The following is a 25,065-nucleotide window of genomic DNA, read 5'->3' as shown; positions in this document are numbered from 1 at the left end:
TCTTATAACTGCCATCTGGTTTCTGTACAAATTGTAAATAGCCTTTCGCTCCCTGTATTTTACCCCTGCCACCTTTAGAATTTGAAAGAGAGCATTCCACTCAACACTGTCAAAAGCTTTTTCTAAGTCTACAAATGCTACAAACGTAGGTTTGCCTTTCCTTAATCTTTCTTCTAAGATAAGTCGTAAGGTCAGTATTGCCTCACGTGCTCCAGTATTTCCTCGGAATCCAAACTGATCTTCCCCGAGGTCGGCTTCTACTAGTTTTTCCATTCGTCTGTAAAGAATTCGTGTTAGTATTTTGCAGCTGTGGCTTATTAAACTGATAGTTCAGTAATTTTCACATCTGTCGACACCTGCTTTTCTTCTTGAGGTCTGAGGGTATTTCGTCTGTTTCATACATCTTGCTCACCAGATGGTAATGGCTTTTGGATCAAAATATGGAGTCTGCTCTTTTGGTCATGTCCGAAAGAAAGGACACCACATATAAGCAGTCTTGAAAGAAAATAGATCATAACAGGACCATAATATACGTAACAGTTTTCAGAAGAGTAAAAACAGTTTGTTTCGTGATAACATCAAGTGGCTAAAAAACGAGATAAATTAGCTTTTTTGTGTTTAAAAGACGTGGAAAATTCCTATGTTGTAGGTATTCTGTGCTTCTCTAGATTTTATGTAACCACAGGGATAGAGCTTGACATTGGCACGATCTTTGTGTAGAGTTAGCGTGGGGAAAAAGTAGTTGCAACATATGTAAAAGTTGGACACGAAGTCCAAAATATTTGAACAAGCAGTTTTTCTGTAGGTCAGAACTTAAAAGCATGTTCCTGTGAGTTGTTACTGGAGAATACTTCTTTTGCAATATTATAACAGTGTACAGTCCCCTCTAAGAAACATTCAGCTGTTTATGAGAAAACTTGAGGCATTATTGAGCTACCTGTCTGACAAGAAGAAATAGTTAGTAGTTTGTGTAGATTTCAATGAGTATTTGTAAAATATTCTGACAGAAAAACTGAACTGTGATCATTATTTTACCGTTTCAGATTTCAGAAATGAATTTTCCAACTCTTGTGCGCAATATAAGAAGACTCTGATTAATATTATTTCTACAGATAATGCTCAGGCTGCAACAACTAATGTGTACCCAACTGTTAATGGACTATCTAATCATGATGTACAGTTCATGTAAATAAACAATTTAGCAGCCTTCAGCTCTGAGGCAAACACTGAGGATTATTAAAGAGACCAGAGTACAATGTCTTGAGAACAATTTAAAACAGGTTGTATGGGATGAGGTGCTAGTAGATATAGAAGTAAATGGTAATGCGAAATTCACTATATTCCGTAGCAAATTTGTGTCAGTATTTGGAAGTAGCCTTCCTAAAAAGTTAAACAGAAAGTGTATTAAACAAGAAGTAAGTCGTGCATAACTAAAGGACTTAAAATTTCATGTAAAGGGATAAGGAAAATTCATATAAAAGCCAAAACAAGTCAAGTCAGAAACATGCACTTACTGGCGGAAATTATAATAAAATTAAAAGCATATGAGATACCGTGAAATGAGAGACAGGTCAACGTGACAGTGCACAAAATACCTTCGCTATTAAACTAATGTCTATTTTGTTACGGATATTTCACAAGCTGAGAGTAATTTTAGCAATCACTAGCCAAATATAGCAGCAAAAATCGGATTAAATGATTCAGCTGAAGGGGCAAGAGAATATTTTTAAAAATTCATTTCACGAAACTTAAAGCAACTAGAAATATCACCTTCGTCCTTCACTGAAAGTAACAGAATTATAAAAGTTCTACAAAACAAAAGCTCATGTGGTTTTGATGGAATTTCAAATAGAATTTTGAAAGCTGTACTAACTTTATTAGCGATATATGTAAAGTATCACTGGACTAGCAAATTCTTCCACAGAGATTGAAACATGCTGTTGTTAAATCTATAATAAAGGCGACAGGAGAGATTTAAACAATTATTGTCCACATTTACAGATTTCCAGCAATCCGGAGGTGAAGTGGGTCCGCAACATTATCTTTAACGAAAGAAACGATTGCAGTTCCGTCGTAAAATGCATTAAGAAGTGTGCTCTATTAATTGAGGTGACTAATTTCGGACTTGCGTCCATTCTCGAACCATCTGTCTTCGTAAACGACTGAATACAGTTGTATGTCCATGCGTGGAACAACCATAGCACATAATCCACACGGTAATACTCATACTTCAGCATACAGAAGACAAGTGACAAAGAACAGCGCGAAGAGACAACGTTATGTTCGAACTATGATTGATTATTTTACTCGCTGGCCGGAAGCAGTGCCAGTTGATAACATCTTCACAGAAATATTAGACTCCACTTTCGTTTAAAGCTAGATTTCCGATTCAGTTGCTCCCTAAACGTCACAACAGATCGCGACCGCTAATTCGAATCAGACCTGTTTGCTCAGCTCAGCAACTTCTGCGGCACTGTTCGCCACAAGCTACCATCAGGGGAGTAGCGGTATGACAGAAGGCTGGCACCGCTCTCCAAAGGCAGCACTCACGTGTCACGGAACAAACTGAACCACAGCTCTGCCAGTGGTTTTACTTGGTCTAAAAAGTACTTCCAACCCCAATCCTACACTACTGGCCATTAAAATTGCTACGCCAAGAAGAAATGCAGATGATAAACGGGTATTCATTGGACAAATATATTATACTAGAAATAACATGTGATTACATTTTCACGCAATTTGGGTGCATAGATCCTGAGAAATCAGAACCCAGAACAACCACCTCTGGCCTTAATAACGGCCTTGATATGCCTGGGCATTGAGTCAAACAGAGCTTGGATGGCGTTTACAGGAAGAGCTACACCCATGCAGATTCGACACTATACCACAGTTGATCAAGGGTAGTGACTGTCGTATTGTGACGAGCCAGTTGCTCGGCCACCATTGTTCAGACGTTTTAAATTGGATAGAGATCTGGAGAATGTGCTGGCCAGGGCAGCAGTCGAACATTTTCTGTATCAGAAAGGTCCTTACGGACCTGCAACTTGCAGTTGTGCACTATCCTGCTGCAATGTAGGGTTTCGCAGGGATCGAATGAAGGGTAGAGCCACGGGTCGCAACACATCTGGAATGTAACGTCCACTGTTCAAAGTGCCGTCAATGCGAACAAGAGGTGACCGAGAAGTTAACCAATGGCACCCCATACCATCACGCCGGGTGATACGCCAGTATGGCGATGACGAATGTCTTCCAATGTGCGTTCACCGCGAAGTCGCCAAACACGGATGCGACCATAATGATGCTGTAAACAGAACCTGGATTCATCCGAAAAAATGACGTTTTGTAATTCGTGCACCCAGGTTCGTCGTTGAGTAGACCATCGCAGGCGCTCCTGTCTGTTATGCAGCGCCAAGGGTAACGGCAGCCATGATCTCCGAGCTAATAGTCCATGCTGCTGCAAACGTCGTCGAACTGTTCGTGCAGATGGTTGTTGTCTTGAAAACGTCACCATCTGTTGACTCAGGGATCGAGACGTGGCTGCACGATCCGTTACAGCCATGCGGATAAGATGCCTGTCATCTCTTCTGTTAGTGATACGAGGCAGTTGGGATCCAGCACGGCGTTCCGTATTGCTCTTCTGAACCCACCGATTCCATATTCTGCTAACAGTCATTGGATCTCGAGCAACGCGAGCAGCAATGTCACGATACGGTAAACCGCAATCGCGATAGGCTACAATCCGACCTTTATCAAAGTCGGAAACGTGATGATACGCATTTCTCCTCCTTACACGAGGCATCACAACAACGTTTCATCAGGCAACGCCGGTCAACTGCTGTTTGTGTATGAGAAATCGGCGCCAACCTTCTGTAAATGCTCTGAAAAGCTAAACATTTACATGTCACAGCATGTTAGTTAAATTTCGCGTCTGTAGCACATCGTCTTCGTGGTGTAGCAGTTTTAATGGCCAGTAATGTAGATTTGTCGTCAGCAGAACTAGTTTATGGCGAAGGGCCGCGCTTCCAGGAGAGGTCGTAGACGCGCAGTCCTTCCAACTTACTGACCACAACTTTTGCGATTTCATTCGTCAGTTGACTGAACAGATTCCACGGGTTCGTCTTCCCCAAGCCTCGTGACATGGTACATTACCAGCTATCTAAATCGTGACGTGGAAAAGTATAAACACATCACGCTTCGTATGGCGTCGAAACCTCACGTCAGGCACCTTGCACATGTCCACACATAGTCCTACAACGGGGAGCACGTACTCTGGACGTGTCAGTAAACAGCTACGCCTCTACCGTCTCTATCGACCATGTCAGACCTGCACATGTTTTACAGGAAGTACTACTGAGTGATGTGCCACGGCTACAACCTTCTTCGCCAGAATCAACACCACCACCGCCGCCAGCATCTGCACCGCCCACCACAGACCGTCTTCCAGATCGCACGACGTACGCATTTTCCGCCACGCTTCCTGTACGGCGCTTCGCTTCCTGCGATCCTCCTGTCAAAACATTCTTCGTGCCAGAGGTGCTGTTTTCTTCTTTAGGAATATGCTTATCCTTAGGCTTTTTCACTATCGTTTTCAGATAATACGAGGGTCACTTAAAAAAATGCACACTATTTTTGTAAAAATGTAGTTTCCATTTTGCATGGGTGTAAGTCTTACAGTGTGTAGATACATCCTTCCCCCTTGTTTTCAAACTTAGTTCAACCTGTTCCCGTGAGTGGTGCCGTCACAGCATGTCTTCAAGATGGCTGCTACATTTGACGTTCGTCAGAAGCGACGTGCTGTCATAGAATTCCTGTGCTGTAGAAACGAGACAGGGGGAAACATCCACAAGAGGTTGAAAAAGGTATATGGAGATGCTGCTGTCGATCGCAGTACAGTTAGTCGGTGGGCAAGCAGGTTACGTGATGAAAGCGGGCACGGCAATATTGAGGATTGTCCTCGCAACGGCACGCCTCGTACTGCACACACTCCAGACAATGTGCAGAGAGTTAACAAATTGGTGACTGGTGACAGACACATCACAGTGAACGAATTGTCACGCTAAGTTGGCATAGGGGAAGGAAGTGTTTGTAGAATACTGAAAGTGTTGGCCTTAAAAAAGAGTTGTGTCAGGTGGGTTCCCAGGATGTTGACAGTGGCTCACAAAGAAACAAGAAAAATGGTATGCAGCGAACTTTTGGAACAGTACGAGAATGGTGGAGATGAATTTCTTGGAAGAACTGTAACAGGTGATGAAACATGGCTCCATCATTTTTCACCAGAGACTAAGAGACAATCAATGGAGCAGCATCATGCAAATTCACCCAAGAAAAAAAAAATCAAAACCACACCTTCTGCTGGAAAATTTTGCGGCTACAGTGTTTTTCGGTTCCGAAGGACTCTTGCTTGTGGACATCATGCCAAGTGGAGCCACCACAAATTCTGATGCATATGTGACGACACTGAAGAAACTTCAAGCTCGACTGAGTCGTGATAGACCACATCGGCAAAAGCAGGATGTTTTGCTGTTGCACGACAATGCACGGCCACATGTCAGTCAAAAAACCATGGAAGCGATCGCAAAACTCGGATGGACAACACTGAAACACCCGCCTTACAGTCCTGACCTGGCTCCATGTGACTATCATCTCTTTGTGAAACTGAAAGACTCACTTCATGAAGATGATGACTCCCTTGTGCACGCTGCCAAACAGTGGCTCCAACTAGTTGGTCCAGAATTTTACCGTGCGGGCATACAGGCAGTGGTTCCAAGATGGCGTTAGGTAGTTGACAGGGATGGAAATATTGTTCCTGAAGGATGTATCTACACACTTCAAAACTTTCAGACTTGTAGAATAAAAGATGGATTTTAATAAAAATAGTGTGCCTTTCATTTGGAGTGACCCTCGTATAATACTTTACGTGGTTGGTTACGAGCTAAATAGAATGTTTCGTGTTGTTACTCAAGAGAAGATTCTACTTTTTTGAAACTTCTCTAAAGCTGGTAAGTCTCAATAATTTCCTTCCTGTGCAAGCAATAAAGTAGTTTTCGTTGCCGTGCGAGAGTTTGTATTTCGGACGCCAGCCAGGCTAGACCACGACAAGCGAAACTTGTACTGTTGGACGACAGATGCAGCAGCCAACCAGCCGTCGGCTGTATGGTCGCTAAAAAAACCTGCTATTGTCGTCGAAGACAGCACACTCGTGTTGATGAACGATTTAGGAAAGTACGGCGCAATTGCAACATGTGACAAAACTAGCATTGCCATGTAACTACGAAAGCACGCAAAATATGAGAAAGTGAGTACTTTAGAAATTCTTCCAATCCATCTGTGGCATGAATCAGCAAAGTAGTGTTAAGTAGTATTAGTTGAAAACAGTCTTGGTAGCAATTTTAGTTTTTTTTTATTTATCAGCTATGCGTTTCATTTTATTTAGGCATCTTCAGGCTGATCTGTACATAAAACAGAGAACAAATACACCTATTTAAGGATCGGTATCGCTTTGTGCAGACATGGATAACCTAAAAGCATGTGTAAACACATCAAATACTGAGAGAGCAAATACCGTAATTTGGTATTTCTTAGGACGATCATTTAGACAGTGTAGCTAAAGGGCATCGTCGAGTACTTCTGTGTATCATTTCTTGTGATGTGTGTGTGTGTGTGTGTGTATGTGTGTGAGACAGAGAGAGGGAGAGAGAGAGAGATAGAGAGAGAGAATTTTCGGGAGAATTTCAGTATAGTAAAAGTAAGCCAGCCCTGCTAGCCACGTGGTCTGACTGACTGCTACGGCACGAATCCGACCTGCAGGTTAGCGTCGAGATCCGGTGTGCTGGCCAGCCTGTGGATGGTTTTTAAGGCGGTTTTCCATCTACCTCGGGGAATGCGGGCTGGTTCCCTAATTCCGCCTGAGCTACGCTACTTTTTGATAAATTACCAGATGAAATAAAATGTCTGACAGACAGCAGTAATAGTTTAAAAAACAAATTGAAATCATATCTCCTTCACAACTCCTTCTATACCATAGATGAATTCTTGAATATGGGTAAATAAATCTGGAGATATAATATATGGATTTTGTGCCATTTAAGGGGATGGGATAGATAACAGAAATATTTAGGTATAACACTATAATGTAAAAAAACAAAAACTTGTTTCCTGTGCGCATTTCCTGTGAATTTGACGCGTTTCACATTATAATGGTTTTCCCGTGCTATTGATCAATGGAACATGTAACTAACTAGCTGTTATGGCGATTGCTGCACAAACACCATTACTGTTCTACCATTCTACCACGCAAACATTCGGGGTTCACTCGTCTGGTATGTGACGTTCCCGGGGAGGGGGGGAGGGGGGGGACGGGGGAGGGGGTGGGGGCGAACCGCACAGTAACCGTAGGTTCGGTGTGGGGCGGCGGTGGGGTGGGTGGACTGCTGTGGCCTCTTGTTGGGTTGTGAACCACAGAGCGCTATGACGGGACGAAACGTCTCCATCTTTTCTAGGTCCCCAGTTTAATACATACAAAGTAAAAGTGCTAGTTATAAGCCGGCCGTTGTGACAGTGGTTCTAGGTGCTTCAGTCTGGAACCACAGTGCTGCTATGGTCACAGCTTCGAATCCTGCCTCGGGCATGGGTTTGTGTGATGTCCTTAGGTTAGTTAGGTTTATATAGTTCTAAGTCTAGGGGACTGATGACCTCAGATGTTAAGTCCCATAGTGCTCAGAGCTATTTGAACCATTTCAAGTTCGCAGGTTATAGTCACACTAATCTCCTCACTGGTTTATACAGGACGTTTCTGTAAGAGCCTGCAAAACCGTAACGGGACATTCAGAATGCCCCACTGAACACTCTGAGGAGACCTGGGGTCGGAGAAGCCAGCTTAAGGAGATACAGGAATAAACTTTATATGACGGTAGTATCTGTTCCCGAAAGAACAGTTACCGTAACTGACCATGCAGCTTTGCTAGAAATGAAATGATAATTAAATGGAGACCCTAGCTGCAAACAGGCGTTGATGCACTTCATTGGGGACATGTTGAAAATGCGTGCTTACACCGGGACTCGAACCCGGGATCTCCGGCTTACCTGGCAGACACTATCCATCTGAGCCACCGGGAGGGGCACAGAGCATAGTGCGCCTGCATGGACTTATCCCTTGCACGCTCCCCGTGAGACCCACATTCCCAACATGCCCACACCACTATTAGGCGCATTGCGAATGTAGTTGTGTGGACGTGTTGGGAATGTGGGTCTCACGGGGAGCCTGCAAGGGATAAGTCCCTGCAGGCGCACTATGCTCTGTGCCGTCGGTGGCTCAGATGGAGAGACCATCTGCCATGTAAGCAGGAAACCCCGGGTTCGAGTCCCGGTCGGTGCACACATTATCAACATGTCCCCAATGAAGTACATCAACGCCTGTTTGCAGCTAGGGTGTCCATTTAATTATCATTTCAGGAATAAACTTGTCTACCGCTTTGTCTAGCATTACTGTTTTCGAGCTTATTTACAACTAACATGCGTACAAGTTCACACGTACTTTGCTGTTTATTTACATGTCCATTCTTTATTCCCTGTAGGGAAAGAAGTAGGACGAACCTGATAAATAGGAAGTGTACCTGACCGTCTGAATGGCCACCTGAAATTTAGGTTAGTGCAAAGAGTTGTTTCAGAGTTGTTGGAGACAGTACCCATCGCTGTTAGTGATAGGTTATTGATACATGATGCTACACTGCATGCATGCCCGCAACCATGTCACTGTTGTATTCCTTGGTCGCTGGATTGGAAGGGGAGGTATTGTTCCATGGCCTGCGGGGTCACCTGATTGAAACCCCTTGATTATTTTGTATGGGGGTATGTAAGTCACTTGTGTATCAGATCCCTGCGGATACGGAGATGCAACTAGCTGCCAGAATTATAGCTGCCTGTAGTGTGATTCGAGACACACCAGGGATATTTGTGAGGGTGCGTCACAGTCTTGTTCGCCAATGTCATGCTTGCACTGAGGTGGATGGCCGTCCGTTTCAGCACATTTTGTAAGGTACAGTACAAATGGTGCAGTCATTGTGTCAGTAATGGTACTTGGAGTTAACTGTAACTAATGTAAATAAAAAGTACACAATAAGTTATTTTATTCTTATTGTCTCTTTAAGCTGGCTTCTCCGGCCCCAGTTCCCTACCTTACATTGTTCAGTGCAGCATCCTCTACTTGTTGTTAAATTTTTCCCTGCATAATGCGTCAATGCTCGCGACATGCTATACGTGAAAGACGAATGTACCAAGAAGCACAAAAAAAAAATTCTTCTTCTATGACGACACACGCTCTTATCTTCCGATATGCCTCTTCGAGAGTTTCTAAATCTTGGAGTACGACCTCAGAATTGAACGTTGTTCCAGATACTTTGTATCGCTTGCCGACAACGTGTGGTAAATCAGCAAGCGAGGTGGCTCAACAACAAGACGCTGGAGGGCGGTGGGGCGTATCCCCGTTCATGCATAAATATTTACGTTTTCCGCTGCATCCATAAATCGCTTAAGGCAAGAATACTACCATTCCTCCTTTTCCTGCACCTCCTCTTCCTCCTCCGTGTAGTGAATTAAGTGACAGGCTTAGATTAATTGGCATGTTTCGGGGTTCAAGGTTCCTATATCGAAGAGGATGCTCACAAAATACTTGTACGACCTAAAGTGGAAAAATGCATGAGTTTGGTCTTTGACGAAGAGGAGGTTGGTTTGTTGAGCATATAATAAAAAGAAGCCGAATGTTCTGCATAAACGAAAGTAACACGTAATGTGCTCAAGTAAACGTAACAGGAACTCCGGTGGTTCAGATGGCTCTGAACACTATGGGACTTAACATCGGAGGTCATCAGCCCGTTGACTCAACTACTTAAACCTAACTAACCTAAGGACATCACACACATCCACGCCTGAGGCAGGATTCGTACCTGCGACCGCAGCAGCGCGGTTCCGGACTAAAGAGCCTAGAACTGCTCGGCCACAACGGCTGGCGGACCTCTAATGTTCTGACAATGTATTAACGGTTTTTCAGGTAGGATCGACAGCAATGTAAGATTGTTCGCTGCCGTCGTTATTGTCTACAGGAAAGTATTGTGGTTGAATGCTCGTAAGGAAATACTGGGACACCTACACAAAATTTCCAATAGGTGTAACAAGAGCAACTATTCTTAAATGTAGATAAATATAAGATAATGCCCTTAAAAGGCAAGAGAAAAACATTAAGTGGTGAGTACCTTGAGAGTGTCACATCGTTACAAGTATTCAGAGGCGAATATAAAAGAGTATATGAAATAGGATGATAACGTAAAAGCAGTATCAGACAAGGCCAACGGAAGACTTCGGTTTGTTGGAAGAGTTCTGGAACCTGCACTGCGTCTGTAAATGAAACCTTATAAAAGAAGTTATTCCTGACGACTGTTTTCCAGCGTTCGGAATTCATATGAAGTAGGCATTTCAGTAGATGTCGACTGAATTCTAAGACGCACTGAAAGGATCGTTACATGACGATGTACAGCCCATACTAAATGGTAACAGAAATACTCGGAAACTTAAATGGGAATCCTGGGAAGAACGGCGACGTACATCGTGTGTAATTTAGAGAACCTGAGTCTGACGAAGAGTGTTCGTTCGACCACACTTCTACAATCTTACGAGGACGTGCTGAAAAGTAATGCCTCCGAATGCTTTACGTAAAAATTCTTAAAGCGCTTTTAAATAAATCAAACGGTATTAATGTTCTGCATCTCTGTTCTTCATGTCTACGTATTTACTTCGCAGCTTAGTCACCCTGGCGATGAACACACTCTTCCTAACAAGACACCAGTCCGTTGATACAGTTTGCACATTATTTGACTATGTTAACGGAGCGACAACCTTACATCTGCTTTCACCGCCTCATCCCTGTCAAAGTGAAGTCCGCGATGGAGTTCTTTAAAATCTGGAAACAGATGAAAATCTGGTGGGGCCAAGTCGTTATTGCATGAAGGTCTAATCGATGCCAGTGGACCCAATGGATAGTTTCAAACGTTGAAGCGCTCTTGTGTGGTCTGGCATTGTCATACGAAGTAGATGGTAGTCCATGTGTGGACGAACTCTTCGAATTCGAAACTCAATTACAACACGCTGTTTCTCACGGACCGACATAGCTAAGTTTTACACCGCCGTGTTACACGCTACGATTCGAAGTCCCCTGGTGGCAGATGGCTGAAACACGTAGACATGAAGAGGGAAGATGTAGACTGTTAATAACGTTAGTTTTATTTAAAGAGCTTTAAGAATTTTCACATAAAAAATTCGAAGGCATTACTTTTTAATACACCTCGTGTATCTCTTGCAGGGAACACGGGAATAACAAAGGTTGAGACGTGTATAGGTAGAGAGTACACATATCAGCAAAACTTGTATTACTTGGAGAAGACGGTTTGATCGGTCGTCGAAATATTGTACACAAAATAGAACCAACAGCTAAGTACGACGACTGAAAGCATACCAGTATCCATAACGAACCTTCTGTAGAAAACGAGAAGTCAACAGAAGGCTTAGTAAAATTACCAGTCTATTGTCTTTTCAATAGCGCCTTTACTATTACGACTTACGTTTCTATGGCATAGCTTCATCGACAGAGCTTCCGTTGCTATGTAGAAAACTTCATTACGATATCAACATGCTAGGAACGTGAATCCGTGGAAGAACGTGATACGTGTTACAAACTGGACACAATGGGAAGGACCAGGCCCCTTTGCTTTTTTTCTTTTATCACTCGTTGATTACATCAGAGAAATATACATTTTAAGACAAAATTTAACTACATGAAATATTGCTCCCAGTAAAGGTTAACATAAGCAGTTGTAAGTAGGCTGTTTAGGTTCTTATATTGGTAACGCCACCGCCACATAGCGCTCTGTATGAAAATCACTGGCTGTGCTGTGTGCAGTCTGTGGCTGGTTTGCGTTTTTGTTGGCTATTGCAGTGTTAGGCAGTTGGCTGTTAACAGCGCGTATCGTTGCGCAGTTGGAGGTGAGCCGCCAGCAGTGGTGGATGTGGGGATGTAAGATGGCGGATTTTTTAGAGCGGACGATCTGGACTTGTGTCCATCAGAAACAGTACATTTGTAAGAATGGATGTCATGAACTGCTATATATATAGTGACTTTTGAACACTATTAAGGTAAATACATTGTTTGTTCTCTATCAAAATCTTTCATTTTCTAACTATGGCTATCAGTAGTTAGTGCCTTCAGTAGTTTGAATCCTTTATTTAGCTGGCAGTAGTGGCGCTCGCTGTGTTGCAGTGGTTCGAGTAACGAAGATTTTTGTGAGGTAAGTGATTTGTGAAAGGTATAGTTTAATGTTAGTCAGGGCCATTCTTTTGTAGGGATTATTGAAAGTCAGATTGCGTTGCGCTAAAAAAATATTGTGTGTCAGTTTAGTGTTGATCAGAATAGGTAAAGAGCGAAATCTCTGAGTACGTTCAGTTTTGCTCAGCTGTTTGAAAATCAAATAATGTAAGAGATTTATCAGCACAGTAATTCAATAATTTTTCTAAGGAGACGTTTCACAGTGACAAAACTTAGTTGTCTTAAGGGTTTCTGCTGGCAACAAATTTTAAGGAGGCAATGTAAGGTTTATATCAATTTAGCTCAAACACGTAGCTAGCGATTGAATCACGACACAGACACTTCAACAATTTCGGTAACAAATAAATAGCGTGAATTTGTACTCACAGTAACGAACTAACCAACAGCCTTGCCACTGAATAAGTAGTAGGCCATGTGGAACGGATTAGCAACACCCCGCAACTAGGGCAGTTAATACCAACAGTCTTTAAATGTCTTGCTCCCCATTAAATACACAAACTTACAGTAATTAAATAAATAACAAATCAAACACACTACGCTCCACTCAAACTCTTCAGTGGAAGCCAAGCCAAAATGAAGATTCCATTAACTGAGTAGCACTGAAGTCACACTAAAGCTCATCTCTGTGTTCCCAGACACATATGGGGCAACTTATACAAGACAAGATTTTGAAGGGAGCACATCAGTAAAACCGGTAGTCGAGCTAACTCGTGCCACCGAAAATTAAGGTACTAGACCGGGTCACAAGGTGGTATACAATGAGGTTGCCTTAGTGCTACACTGCGCTCCAAAATATTAATTCAAATCGCCAATTCAAAATTAAGTACACATAAACCAGCATTAATTAACGAGGAGTGACACCAGGTCGCTCAAAGGGATGACAACACTTAATTGAAAAACAAATGCCGGAAGTGGCAGTAACATCAAACACCTTCGTCGAGTTTTAGCCAGGAGTCACTTCCCGCTATACAAGTAAACATTTAACGAAGCACAAGGAAGGGACCCCATAGAGAAAATTCAAATAAAACCCCCAAAAGATTAAAAAGGGCAGGGAACCTAAACTATTTAAATTTAAAAGAATTAGCACTCCCCAAAGGGAGTGTAAACGCGAAGGCCACACTTAAGAGGCCACCAAAATTGTTTACAAAAGGTCTTATACATTTGCTCCTTTTCTTTAAAACAAACACAAGGCTGCTTAACTTCTGCTGGACGTCCGGTATGACTCGTGTAGGATACACCAGGCAGCAACCCAAGCTAGGCGGTCGCAAGACACGGCGAGCAAAAACAGGAGAGCAGAGAGACAGACAGCCAACACATATCCTCCATGCTGAACCTGCAGACCGCTTACCACCGGAACTCCACATATACGTGGTTGCTTCCACGTCGTACCTCGCGGCGTGTCAGCAGGTAGCCCGAGCAAACGTCAACTGTCACTCGCCCCGCGAATGCGGAACACAGCAAGGCAAGCAAAGATACAGGATATTTCAAAAATGACCGGTATATTTGAAACGGCAATAAAAACTAAACGAGTAGCGATAGAAATACACCTTTTGTTGCAATATGCTTGGGACAACAGTACATTTTCATGCGGACAAACTTTCGAAATTACAGTAGTTACAATTTTCAACAACAGATGGCGCTGCAAGTGATGTGAAAGATATAGAAGACAACGCAGTCTGTGGGTGCGCCATTCTGTACGTCGTCTTTCTGCTGTAAGCGTGTGCTGTTCACAACGTGCAAGTGTGCTGTGGACAACATGGTTTATTCCTTAGAACAGAGGATTTTTCTGGTGTTGGAATTCCACCGCCTAGAACACAGTGTTGCTGCAACAAGACGAAGTTTTCAACGGAGGTTTAATGTAACCAAAGTACCGAAAAGCGATACAATAAAGGATCTGTTTGAAAAATTTCAACGGACTGGGAACTTGACGGATGAATGCGCTGGAAAGGTAGGGCGACCGCGTACGGCAACTATAGAGGGCAACCCGCAGCTAGTGCAGCAGGTAATCCAACAGCGGCCTCGGGTTTCCGTTCGCCGTGTTGCAGCTGTGGTCCAAATGACGCCAACGTCCACGTATCGTCTCATGCGCCAGAGTTTACACCTCTATCCATACAAAATTCTAACGCGGAACCCGTCAGCGCCGCTACCATTGCTGCACGAGACACATTCGCTAACGATATAGTGCACAGGATTGATGACGGCGATATGCATGTGGGCAGCATTTGGTTTACTGACGAAGCTTATTTTTACCTGGACGGCTTCGTCAATAAACAGAACTGGCGCATATAGGGAACCGAAAAGCCCCATGTTGCAGTCCCATCGTCCCTGCATCCTCAAAAAGTACTGGTCTGGGCCGCCATTTCTTCCAAAGGAATCATTGGCCCATTTTTCAGATCCGAAACGATTACTGCATCACGCTATCTGGACATTCTTCGTGAATTTGTGGCGGTACAAACTGCCTTAGACGACAGTGCGAACATCTCGTGGTTTATGCAAGATGGTGCCCGGCCACATCGCACGGCCGACGTCTTTAATTTCCTGAATGAATATTTCGATGATCGTGTGATTGCTTTGGGCTATCCGAAACATACAGGAGGCGGCGTGGATTGGCCTCCCTATTCGCCAGACATGAACCCCTGTGACTTCTTTCTGTGGGGACACTTGAAAGACCAGGTGTACCGCCAGAATCCAGAAACAATTGAACAGCTGAAGCAGTACATCTCATCTGCATGTGAAGCCATTCCGCCAGACACGTTGTCAAAGGTTTCGGGTAATTTCATTCAGAGACTACGCCATATTATTGCTACGCATGGTGGATATGTGGAAAATATTGTACTATAGAGTTTCCCAGACCGCAGCGCCATCTGTTGTTGACAATTGTAACTACTGTAATTTCGAAAGTTTGTCTGCCTGAAAATGTACTGTTGTCCCAAGCATATTGCAACAAACGGTGTATTTCTATCGCTGCTCGTTTAGTTTGTATTGCCGTTTCAAATATACCGGTCATTTTTGAAACACCCTGTAAGAAACATCGAAGGATCGATAATGGACATCCAAGAGACTGGCGCGCCAGTAACGAGCGCCACGGCTCAAACAGTACCTTCTTAAATGACAATTAGCGGAACCGTCGTGGAATATATAATATAGGCCACAGAATTACAGTGGAATACTTAGAGATTTATCGTCGATAATTACAGTACAACTTAGAATTTTGCTGATTTCAGGTTTCAAAAACGTCATTTATAGCATGGATATTTCAGCAGAACGAAGACAATAAATAACTTACATGTTGTGTGGCGTAGCAAATGCGTTTTTCCATGCTGAAATCCCAAGGGAAGTCCTTACGTAAGAACTGAAGCCGTGATGATGAAGCTCTGACTTAGAAACGAACGTCGACAAAACAAAGGCACTATTTAAAACACTGTAGACGGGTTGTATTAAATTGTTTTTCATTTGGAATGAATAAGGATAAATACAAATCCCGTGTTAGAGTATATGTGATGCGATAACAGAATTCAAAGACGCTTCAGTTGCGACCAACACCGTTCGCGAACTGTCAGCGCAGATTGTTCTGAAAATGCTTTCCTAGGGTAAATACGCCTATCGGATAATATAGGGTTATGGCAGACTAGGAAACAACTTCGTGTAGTAGAATGAATATAATGTTTTTATGGGAATTAACTGCTAAGGTCATCAGTCCCTAAGCTTACACACTACTTAACCTAAATTGTCCTAAGGGCAAACACACACACACACCCATGCCCGAGGGAGGACTCGAACCTCCGCCGGGACCGGCCGCACACAGAGTGAATATAGGCAGTTAAATGTCTTACATATTTATCCCAAACTCTTAAAATTGGTGGCAAGTTGGGTTCCTGATACCATGTTATTTTTATTATATTCAAATGTTGCACACGCACGTGCTGCTCACAACGCCCCCTCACACACACACACACACACACACACACACACACACACACACACACACAGAGCAGCTAATCTACACTACTTAACTACTGGTAGAATTATTACCTGATCCATGAAATGTACTTTATTTCACAACTCAGTTCATTATCTTTACCTGCATGTTGGTTTCCTTTTATGGAGTATTTTATGTTACGAAAATCTGTTGTCATACAGGCGATACAGAGCCTGTGACTTTGCAATGAAAATTAGATTTTATAGTGACAGTGACAGTCATAACACTCACACAAATTTATGATGCACGACTTAGTACCAATCGGTAATCTGTCACAAAACCTATCGAGTTTCAGGTCATCACTAGGCAAGCTTTCGGAATATGTTAGTGTAGGGGCCAATAAAAAGCAAACGCTCCACCTGTTCCGGGATGAAACGATATCAGTAGTCTGCAGAATGTAACCTGTCATTGAACTCGAGACATTTAAATTGTAAACACATTTCAATGAGATACAAACAAACTCTACAAGGCATCCAGCCATATGTGCGCGGTGTCGGAACGTGTGACGAAAAATGCAACACAGCAGTAACCTTTATTTATGCTTAGTACCGGAATTATATAACTCTAACTTCAGACTTTAAATCTGACTTGTCTGTTGTCGATGTTGCTTAATTCGTCCATACTGGTGGGAACTAGAGGAAAGTTATGCGACGAAACAGGAAGAAAGTGCAGTTTATTCTCTCTAAGGACGAAAGAAAGGAATATCTGGCTTTATCGTCTCGTTAACGACGTTGGCATTAGAGACAGAGTGTAAGTTAGTATTCTGCAAGACGGAGGGAATCGTCCAATACCTTTCCAGAATTACCACCTTGCAGTTTGCCTTAGGAGGTTTATGAATACTACAGACAACCTAAATGGCGTTGGCAGGACAGATATCTGAACCGCCATCCTTACGAATGAGAGCACAGAGTCTGTGCAATCATGCTCGGTTTATTCTCCTAACTTTTTAGATAGTCATATCGACAAACATTAGAAGTCTGACTGACATGTTAGAATGCTTTCTCTCATATTTATCTTGGAGAACTCACGTGCAATTCTTCGTCGTATTTGTTAAGGTTGTACTGTAAAAAACAGTGTGGGGTTTACACACTGAAAAAATTGTAACACTGTGAGTTCGTGAAGCGACAGATTATCACATATTTTGTACTCGTTGTGCTCCAAGCCTTGTAAATATTTGAAGGAAATCATATTTTGTGGTGTCAAAAAAAAAAAGGTTTTATTTTATGTTTTGGCGCCGCAGCTCGACCGCCATAACAAGTTAACATAAATAATTTTGTGTTACTTGATGATCTGTTGATCCAAACTAATAGTGTGCCGCGCGGGATTAGCCGAGCGGTCTGAAGCGCTGCAGTCATGGACTGTGCGGCTGGTCCCGGCGGAGGTCCTCCCTCGGGCATGGGTGTGTGTGTTTGTCCTTGGAATAATTTAATTTAAGTAGTGTGTAAGCTTAGTGACTGATGACTTTAGCTGTTAAGTCCCATAAGATTTCACACACAGTCGAACATTTTTTGAAACAAGTAGTGAATAAAGCATTTATTTCATCAGATGCTCCCTGTGGCTTTTAAATATGATTTCCTTGAATTACCATGTATCAGGCATCGAACTCTTAAAATTAAACTCACATTACATTATGAGAAAAACTACGTGCTTTTTGGGCATCGTTGATTCAGTTTAGTAAGAAGGGCTTTAGCGCTGTTTTATTTGACACAAATTACATTTTCTATCACCTCAAAATTTCCTTTATTGTAATTTTGTGCCTCCTGTTTTAAAAACAGATTCCACCCAAATGTATGTCTTTCACCGAATTGATTTAACTACGGCGAGAAATGTCACGCGCAGTGCGATGTAATATAAGCGATTTAGGTGAATATAAACGATTTAGGTAGCGCATGGAAACTTAAAATTTCCAGAAAATTAAACGCGGCACATCATTGTTCCTCCTAGAATGGTTTTTGACTGTATGTGTAACACGCAGCTGGTAAAAATTACGTACGTACGTGCTATGACAGCAGTGTCAAGTAACGGCTTACGGTGTAAGAGCCGTGCCTGCGTACTGTGTGACCGCAGCAGTGCGAACGCGGAGAGCCCGCTTCTAAGACGCGCGCTGCGCTGTTTGCTTGTGCGTGTTGAAGGAGAAAAGACGGCGTCCCAGTGGTGAACGCGCAGTTCGGCGAAATCTCTGAGCGGTCTGCTGCAGCGGCCGTCGCCGAGCTCGGCCGGGGCCGCCGAGCTTCGGGCGCCCTCGGTTCGGCTCGGACGTCTCCGGCGCCGTCACTGGCTGCGAGTCGGCCAGTTGCCGAGAGACAGTCGCGGTGGGAGGTTGCGTTGCGCCACTCAGTTGTCTATATCGATTTGCGATCTCCACCTTTTTCTCGTGTCGGACCATTTCGTGAGTGACTATTAAACGCGTCACGCGAGGACACAGTCGTCAGTGCTCGTCGCGCGGTGGCAGATGCTGCGGTCGTCGCACGGTACCGCTACTTGACACGCAGTGAGCTACGCCTCGCTGACCGCTGCTCGGCTGTTTGCGCGGCTACCGCCGAGTCCACTACACTGCAACGCCGGAGGAAGAAGCGGCCGCGACCCACTAGGCGCATGTGAGGCTGCCTGCGGGCCCTGCCGCCGCTATGAGCTGTTTTTAAGGCGACGGCATGCCCCGCTGCGACCGCCGAGCGTGGGCGAGCGCTCCCGCGCTATGCCTGCTCCTCCTGCTGCCGGTGTCTGCCCAGACGTCGACCGCAGCTGCCACGCTATCGCCCGCTGCCCCGACGACGCAGCACGTCTCCGTGACGGGAGGCAAATGCATGACAGGCCTGGACTTCCACGGTTACACCGTCCCCAAAGGCCGGATAGTTGTCGAGTACGGCAGCTCTCTGGAGATTTACTGCTTCATCGATCCGCATTTCGTGGCCACCAAAGGGCGCAACGCCAGCGACATTAGGTTCTACCGAAATGCCACACCGCTACCCCAGGAGTACATCCAAGTTCTCAATGCCACCACGGCGAGACTGCTCGAGCCTCATCCCGAAGTGTCGTCCAGCAAGTATTACTGTAGGCTGCACCAGGGAGGCAAGAAACAGAGCTTACTGTGCCTCAACGAGGTGGTCGTCGCGTATAAACCACAGCCTGTTGACAAGTTCTCGTGCCTGTCCTGGAACTGGGAGAGTCTGAACTGCACATGGACGGCACCCGAAAACCCGCTGAGGACGCGTTACAAAATAATGTACGCCCTATTCGGCCGTGGGACACGCTGGGTGTACAAATGTCCACAAGAGACTGAGGACAGCGGATACTGTTATTGGGACACACGAACCGACCCGATGTTCAGACCGACGCATCAGTACATCGCTTTTATGTTCACAGGCAGCAATGATCTCGGAAATGTGACATTTCCTCGGATAAAATTCCACGTATTTGCTCACGTCTTGCCCGCCAAGCCCCTTTACCTCGTCTCCGAGGATAGAACTACAAACAGTGCGCTTCTGCAGTGGGATATCGCGATGAACATGAAGAAGTTTCCACCCGGCCTCGATCGCAAGATACAGTACAAGTCCGTGTGCGACCCGTCTGACGCCTGGGAGACAGCTGATACGTCACAGCTGGAGAAGATGAGCACCAATTACACATTAACCGGACTGCGTTATCCTAATGCGCTGTACGACGTAAGACTGTACCTGAAGTCGCCCATGGCCACCGGCGATCACATGTGGTCGGAGCCTGCATCACACACATTCAAAACGCTGCCTACTGTGCCATCTTTCCCTCCAAAGACCGACAGCGGCAGTTTTCATATCATCGGAAGACTGAACCGGCGAGACATTATCATCTACTGGCAGCGCATTCCCAAATGCTCTGAGAATGGAGACGACTTCTCGTACGATGTTTCGTCTGTGGAGCAGAATGGCAAGTTGGTGAATATCAAGCCGAACAAGATTGGGAAAAGTTACGCCCAGTTCGATCAGCTGACTACAGACAGCTACACCTTCAGGATCGTGTCGACGAATAAGGAGGGCCCTTCGGAGGAGAGTTCAGTTGTCCACGTGCCTTCCAAGCAGACACTCCCACCAACACCGACAGGCTTTACCAAATATGTCAACGAGAAAGGTGTTATTCAGCTGTCGTGGAACCATCCTTCAGATAAAGAGTGGGCAGGAATGATCGACAGCTACACCGTGTTTTGGTGCCAAAATGATCGCGACGGACCCAATCACTGCTCCGGTTTCTTGAACTGGACTCGTGTGTCTAAAGACGTACGAACCATGAACATTACAGTGCGCGAAGGTAAAGTTTACGAATTCGCAATATCCTCGAATACCAACACTTCGAGCAGCGGCATGATTTGGGCTACATGTACATTGAGACCTAACAGTGGGCTGGAAAAGGTGAAAGAAATCGAGATAAGTAGTGTGGGCTCCACGTATATTGAAGTACATTTCGAGATGGAGTGTCAGAATCGGCTGCAGAATGTGTCACAGTACAATATTTACTACTGCCCCATAGTGTCGCCTCACAACGCGACGTGCAGGACAGAGGAGGAGGTGCTGATAGTGCGCGGTCACAACGTGTCTGTACAGGCGAATATTACCAGTCTGCAGCCGTACACCACTTACATGATTTACGTGGCGAGGGAGGCAAATGGAATAATGAGTGATGCGAGTAATCCCAAGTACACTACGACACTGGAAGCGGCGCCCACCATTCCGTTGGATGTGACCGTGACGGGAGTAACAAATGACTCTATGACAGTGTCGTGGGTGCCTCCGCTATCTATGAATGGTAAACTCAACCATTACGACGTCCTGTACAACCATCATCTCGTCGAGTTAGGGCCCGACGAAAAGGAATCGGTGACTCTCAGGAACCTCAGCAGCTACACCGTGTACAATGTGTATGTGAGGGCGTGTACCATGCCGCGCAGCTTGGAATGTTCCAATTATACAGAGCCTGTCACGAAGCGAACCGAGATAGGGCTGCCGGGAACGATAGAGAGGCCCGTAGCGCACGTGCAGAACTTTTCTAGGATCGTGTTCAAGTGGAAGGCGCCAGACCACGCCGGCGGGAAACTGGATTACTACCAGGTGTGGGTACAGCCGTCCGACGACGCCAACGCGACCAGGGTGTACAACATCACTGCGACCAAGGCCGCCAACAGGACGGCCGATATAAAGATTCCAGAGTGCCGCGACCCTAACCGCATCTATCGGCTGGCCATCAGGGCGGTGAACGTGAACGACCAACGGCCGAAGCGCTCATTCTACGGGCCGTGGAGCGAATGGGCCGAGGCGTACTGCAGCTCCGTCGACCCGATCGAAATGACGACTATTATAAAGTGGTGCCTGATATCGGTCTCGATACTGCTGTTCTTTATCATAGTGGGATACCTGATGTGGAAGCTCGTCGCGTGGCTCAACGTGGCGCACAAGATAGAGGTGAAGCTGCCGCCCGGACTGGCGCCGCTGACGATCGACAAGGAGAAGGAGGACGGCTACCACATGAACGTGCCGTGGCAGATCTACAGCATCCGCGACGCGGGCAAGGCCGGTGGGGGCGCGAGAGGCGAGCCCGACTGCACGCTGCTGGGAGGCGGCGCGCAGCGCAGCCCCAGCGGGGACAGCAGCGGCTGCAGCTCGGACCGCGACTGCCCCTCGTCGTCGCTGACCACGGCCACGCGCGTCTCCTCCGCCACCGACTCGGGCGCGGAGGCGGACGGCGAGCGCTGCCGCCAGACGCGGCCGCTCTCCTGCCTCTTCTCGGCCGACTACCCCGGCGCCAAGGCCGCCCCCGCCGCCGCCTCCTGGAGCACCCCCGACCTGACGGCGGCGCTCGCCGGCGCCTGTCTCGCCCCCACCCCCGCGGTGGCGGCTTCCGCTCTGGGCGGCAGCGCTCGCGACGTGCCTTCCGGGGGCGGAGAGCCCTACTGCCGCGCCGGCTACCTGCCCAGCCCCCCGCCGCCGCCGCCACCGCTCGCCGCCTCCAGGGGCTACGTGAGCGTCGCCAGCGTATCTACCGCCCCCAAGCAGCCGCCGCCGCTCGCCGGCAGTGGCAGTGTCGACGACTGGCTCAGTGCCCTGGAGGCGGCGGAGGTGGTCGGCTCGAAGCAACAACCCCTCGGCGCCGAAGTCGACAAGGCTGCGGCTGGCCGCGGGTACGTATCGCTGCCGTTCGCGTCCGGCGTCGCGACGGCCGCCCCCGCCGCCTCCGTCCCGGGCTACGTGACGCTCGCCAGCCTCCCGGCGCGAGGCGACGATCCGCCTCCGCCGGCGCCGCCCCCGGCGCAGGAAGACGTGCCGCCGTTCATCCGGCAGAGAATGGCCGACATGAGGGCGCTACGACGGCGCAGGAGGGCGGACCAGCGGCCGGAGGCGGCGTCTGACCCTGGAGTGATCATCCCCGCCAAGGACGTGGAGGCCGACGTGCCCGCCTACTACGCGCCCGAGACTGAGGCCGCCCCCGACTACGTCAAGCTGTCCTACGTGCAGTGCCGGCCGGATTCGCACTCTGTGGACAGCGGGACGGCAAACTCTGAGGACTCGTCAGACGAGCGGCCGCAGTCGCCACCTGTCAGCCTGTCGGAAATCGCGCAGACGCGGGAGGCGCCCTCGCTACTCATGTCCTTCCGCTGACGCAGACAGCACCTCTAGACGTTCCATCCCCCTCACCACTCCACTCACGATCGTTGATATTTTGTATAAGCACTTTTATAAAGGAGATCTGTTTGTGAAATGTTGTTGTTGTTATTGTTTTCCAAGTGTTTGCTCAGATTGAGCATTATACCACTAATGTGGCCCCGGTGAAACAGTTGTGCGTGTGTCTGTGTTGTTGTGTGCTTGTGGTGACTACGGCTGTTAATTTTGTGGCGAAGAAATATTTCGTAATAGCTCCTCCTGAAACAATATCATGTCGTTGTTCTCGTCGGATTAATGTGTTTTCCAGATGACTCGCTTCTCGGGCTGTGTGTAGCAGAAAGGTATGAAGCCTTCGTTTCCCCGTCAGTGTTCTATGTGTTTTCATTGCATCTCTAATTGTGTGTGTGTTCTTGTGTGTGCGAGAGAGACAGAGAGAGAGAGAGAGAGAGAGAGAGAGAGAAGCAGGTACATTTCTATGTGTAATGACGAGAGGAATGTATATTTTATTACGAGTTGCTGTTCAGACTCATTTATATCTTTTCATACAGGTATTGAGTATCTGCTGTCTGTCCAAGGATGGGTAAAAGTATGGACTGTGATAAAATCGGTAGTTGAACCTCCTGCAGTAATTTTTCTAGCGATAAGAAAACATCAATTTTCTTTCGTTGAATTAACTTTTTGAGTCTTCCAGCTGTTGTTAAAATCCTTAAGGTTCCATTGTCCCAGGTTTAGCTTCTGTGCATATGTTTTATGCTTTTCTGGAAAATGCTGATGAATTGTGTTTATTAAATTATACAAGAAGTCATCACATTACTGAATCTGTTAGCCTTTTATAAGAGTAAGACCCTAAGTACCTTCAAGTGTTAATGAAAGCATTTAGTGACTGCAGCTGTATGTAAAAGCTTCCTCCCTCCCCCCCCCCCCCCCCCCCCACAAGTTGTTTTGCTGTGTACAGGCCACGCAAACAGCATATTACAACATATATTGCAGCAGAATGTAAGGAAAGGAAAGAAAGTACCTGCAATGACAGCTCTTTGTAGTAATTACATTAAGGACATAATTGCAAAAGCTGCTCATTAGATATTCCATTATCTTTCACTCCTTCACATGTCTGCTCACTCAAGTACTTTGTAAGTCTCGAGCTGCATGAGATCACATCTGTTGTTCGTATGTGTACCTTCTAGTGTTGATAACTGTTTTGTTTGTGTTCCTGTACTGCTTGCCATGATATTTTGTGCAGTTAAGCCCTCACTATTTATGAGAAACCATTTCTAATATGATAGTAAAAACATATAATATTTATAAATGTGCCAAAAATTCTTGTTAGTGTCAATGTTGTAAACTCCTTCATCTTTCAGTTTACATTATTATGTTATTCAAAGCAAAGTTTGCATCATAACAATAAACTACTGTATCTAGAAACTGTGTTAACTGCTAACAACCTTCAACAATAAATCTTTTCCTTTAGTGCCATACCAAAATTTTCCATGTTTTCTGTCATTGATACAATATTAATTTTCATTACAGTCATCCATCAGTTTCATGCAATTGAAATGTATTTCTCAGTGTCATTAACTATAAGCTTTGTGCACTATATCTGGCAATGCTTGTGTGATTTACCTGCTGGGAAATGTGAACATTCTGACAGGATATACTCAGTAATCATTATTTTCATTAACATCTGTACTTCATGATCTGCTGCGTATTTCTTTCTCAAGATGGCACAAGTCATCTGTAAAGTGAAATTATGTTACATCAATAAAAGTTTATATAAGACCGATGGTGTGTTTTATCAATAACCATTTTTCTGTTGCATAATTTGACATTTTATGTTGCATGGTACCAGTAAACAAGGTGGTAACTACACAGTTTGTTACGTATTCCATGTGCCTCTTGAAAAACAGTGTAATGAAGTGGGTTAAAGCAGTTTATAGGCTTTAACATAATTCACTGATGTGGCAACTTGCTGGTCAGTTGCAGATGAGAACGTACAGTGAAAATACTTAAGGTATATTAGCAATTCTTTTACACTAGCCTATATATTTTGAAGCTCTAAATCAAAAACAGTCTACACAGTACAAAATATAGTC

At 45.5% G+C, this 25,065-nt stretch overlaps 1 protein-coding gene across 1 annotated transcript; it reads left to right on the top strand.

The window, feature by feature from the left end:
* Positions 1-18,511: 18,511 nt before the first annotated feature.
* On the top strand, positions 18,512-24,755 carry LOC126266672 (cytokine receptor-like). The gene has a single exon (XM_049971091.1). It carries the CDS (start codon positions 19,001-19,003, stop codon positions 22,970-22,972), a length of 3,972 nt encoding a protein of 1,323 aa, XP_049827048.1. The 5' UTR covers positions 18,512-19,000; the 3' UTR covers positions 22,973-24,755.
* The last annotated feature ends 310 nt before the right edge of the window (positions 24,756-25,065 follow it).

The sequence above is a fragment of the Schistocerca gregaria genome, chromosome 4, assembly GCF_023897955.1.
Source record: "Schistocerca gregaria isolate iqSchGreg1 chromosome 4, iqSchGreg1.2, whole genome shotgun sequence".
Classification (NCBI taxonomy): domain Eukaryota; kingdom Metazoa; phylum Arthropoda; class Insecta; order Orthoptera; family Acrididae; genus Schistocerca; species Schistocerca gregaria.
This window is presented reverse-complemented; position numbering and strand designations above follow the sequence as displayed.

Bases quoted from the DNA above. Each gene is read 5' to 3' on its own strand.
- LOC126266672 (XM_049971091.1), top strand. From the start codon at position 19,001: ATGCCCCGCTGCGACCGCCGAGCGTGGGCGAGCGCTCCCGCGCTATGC.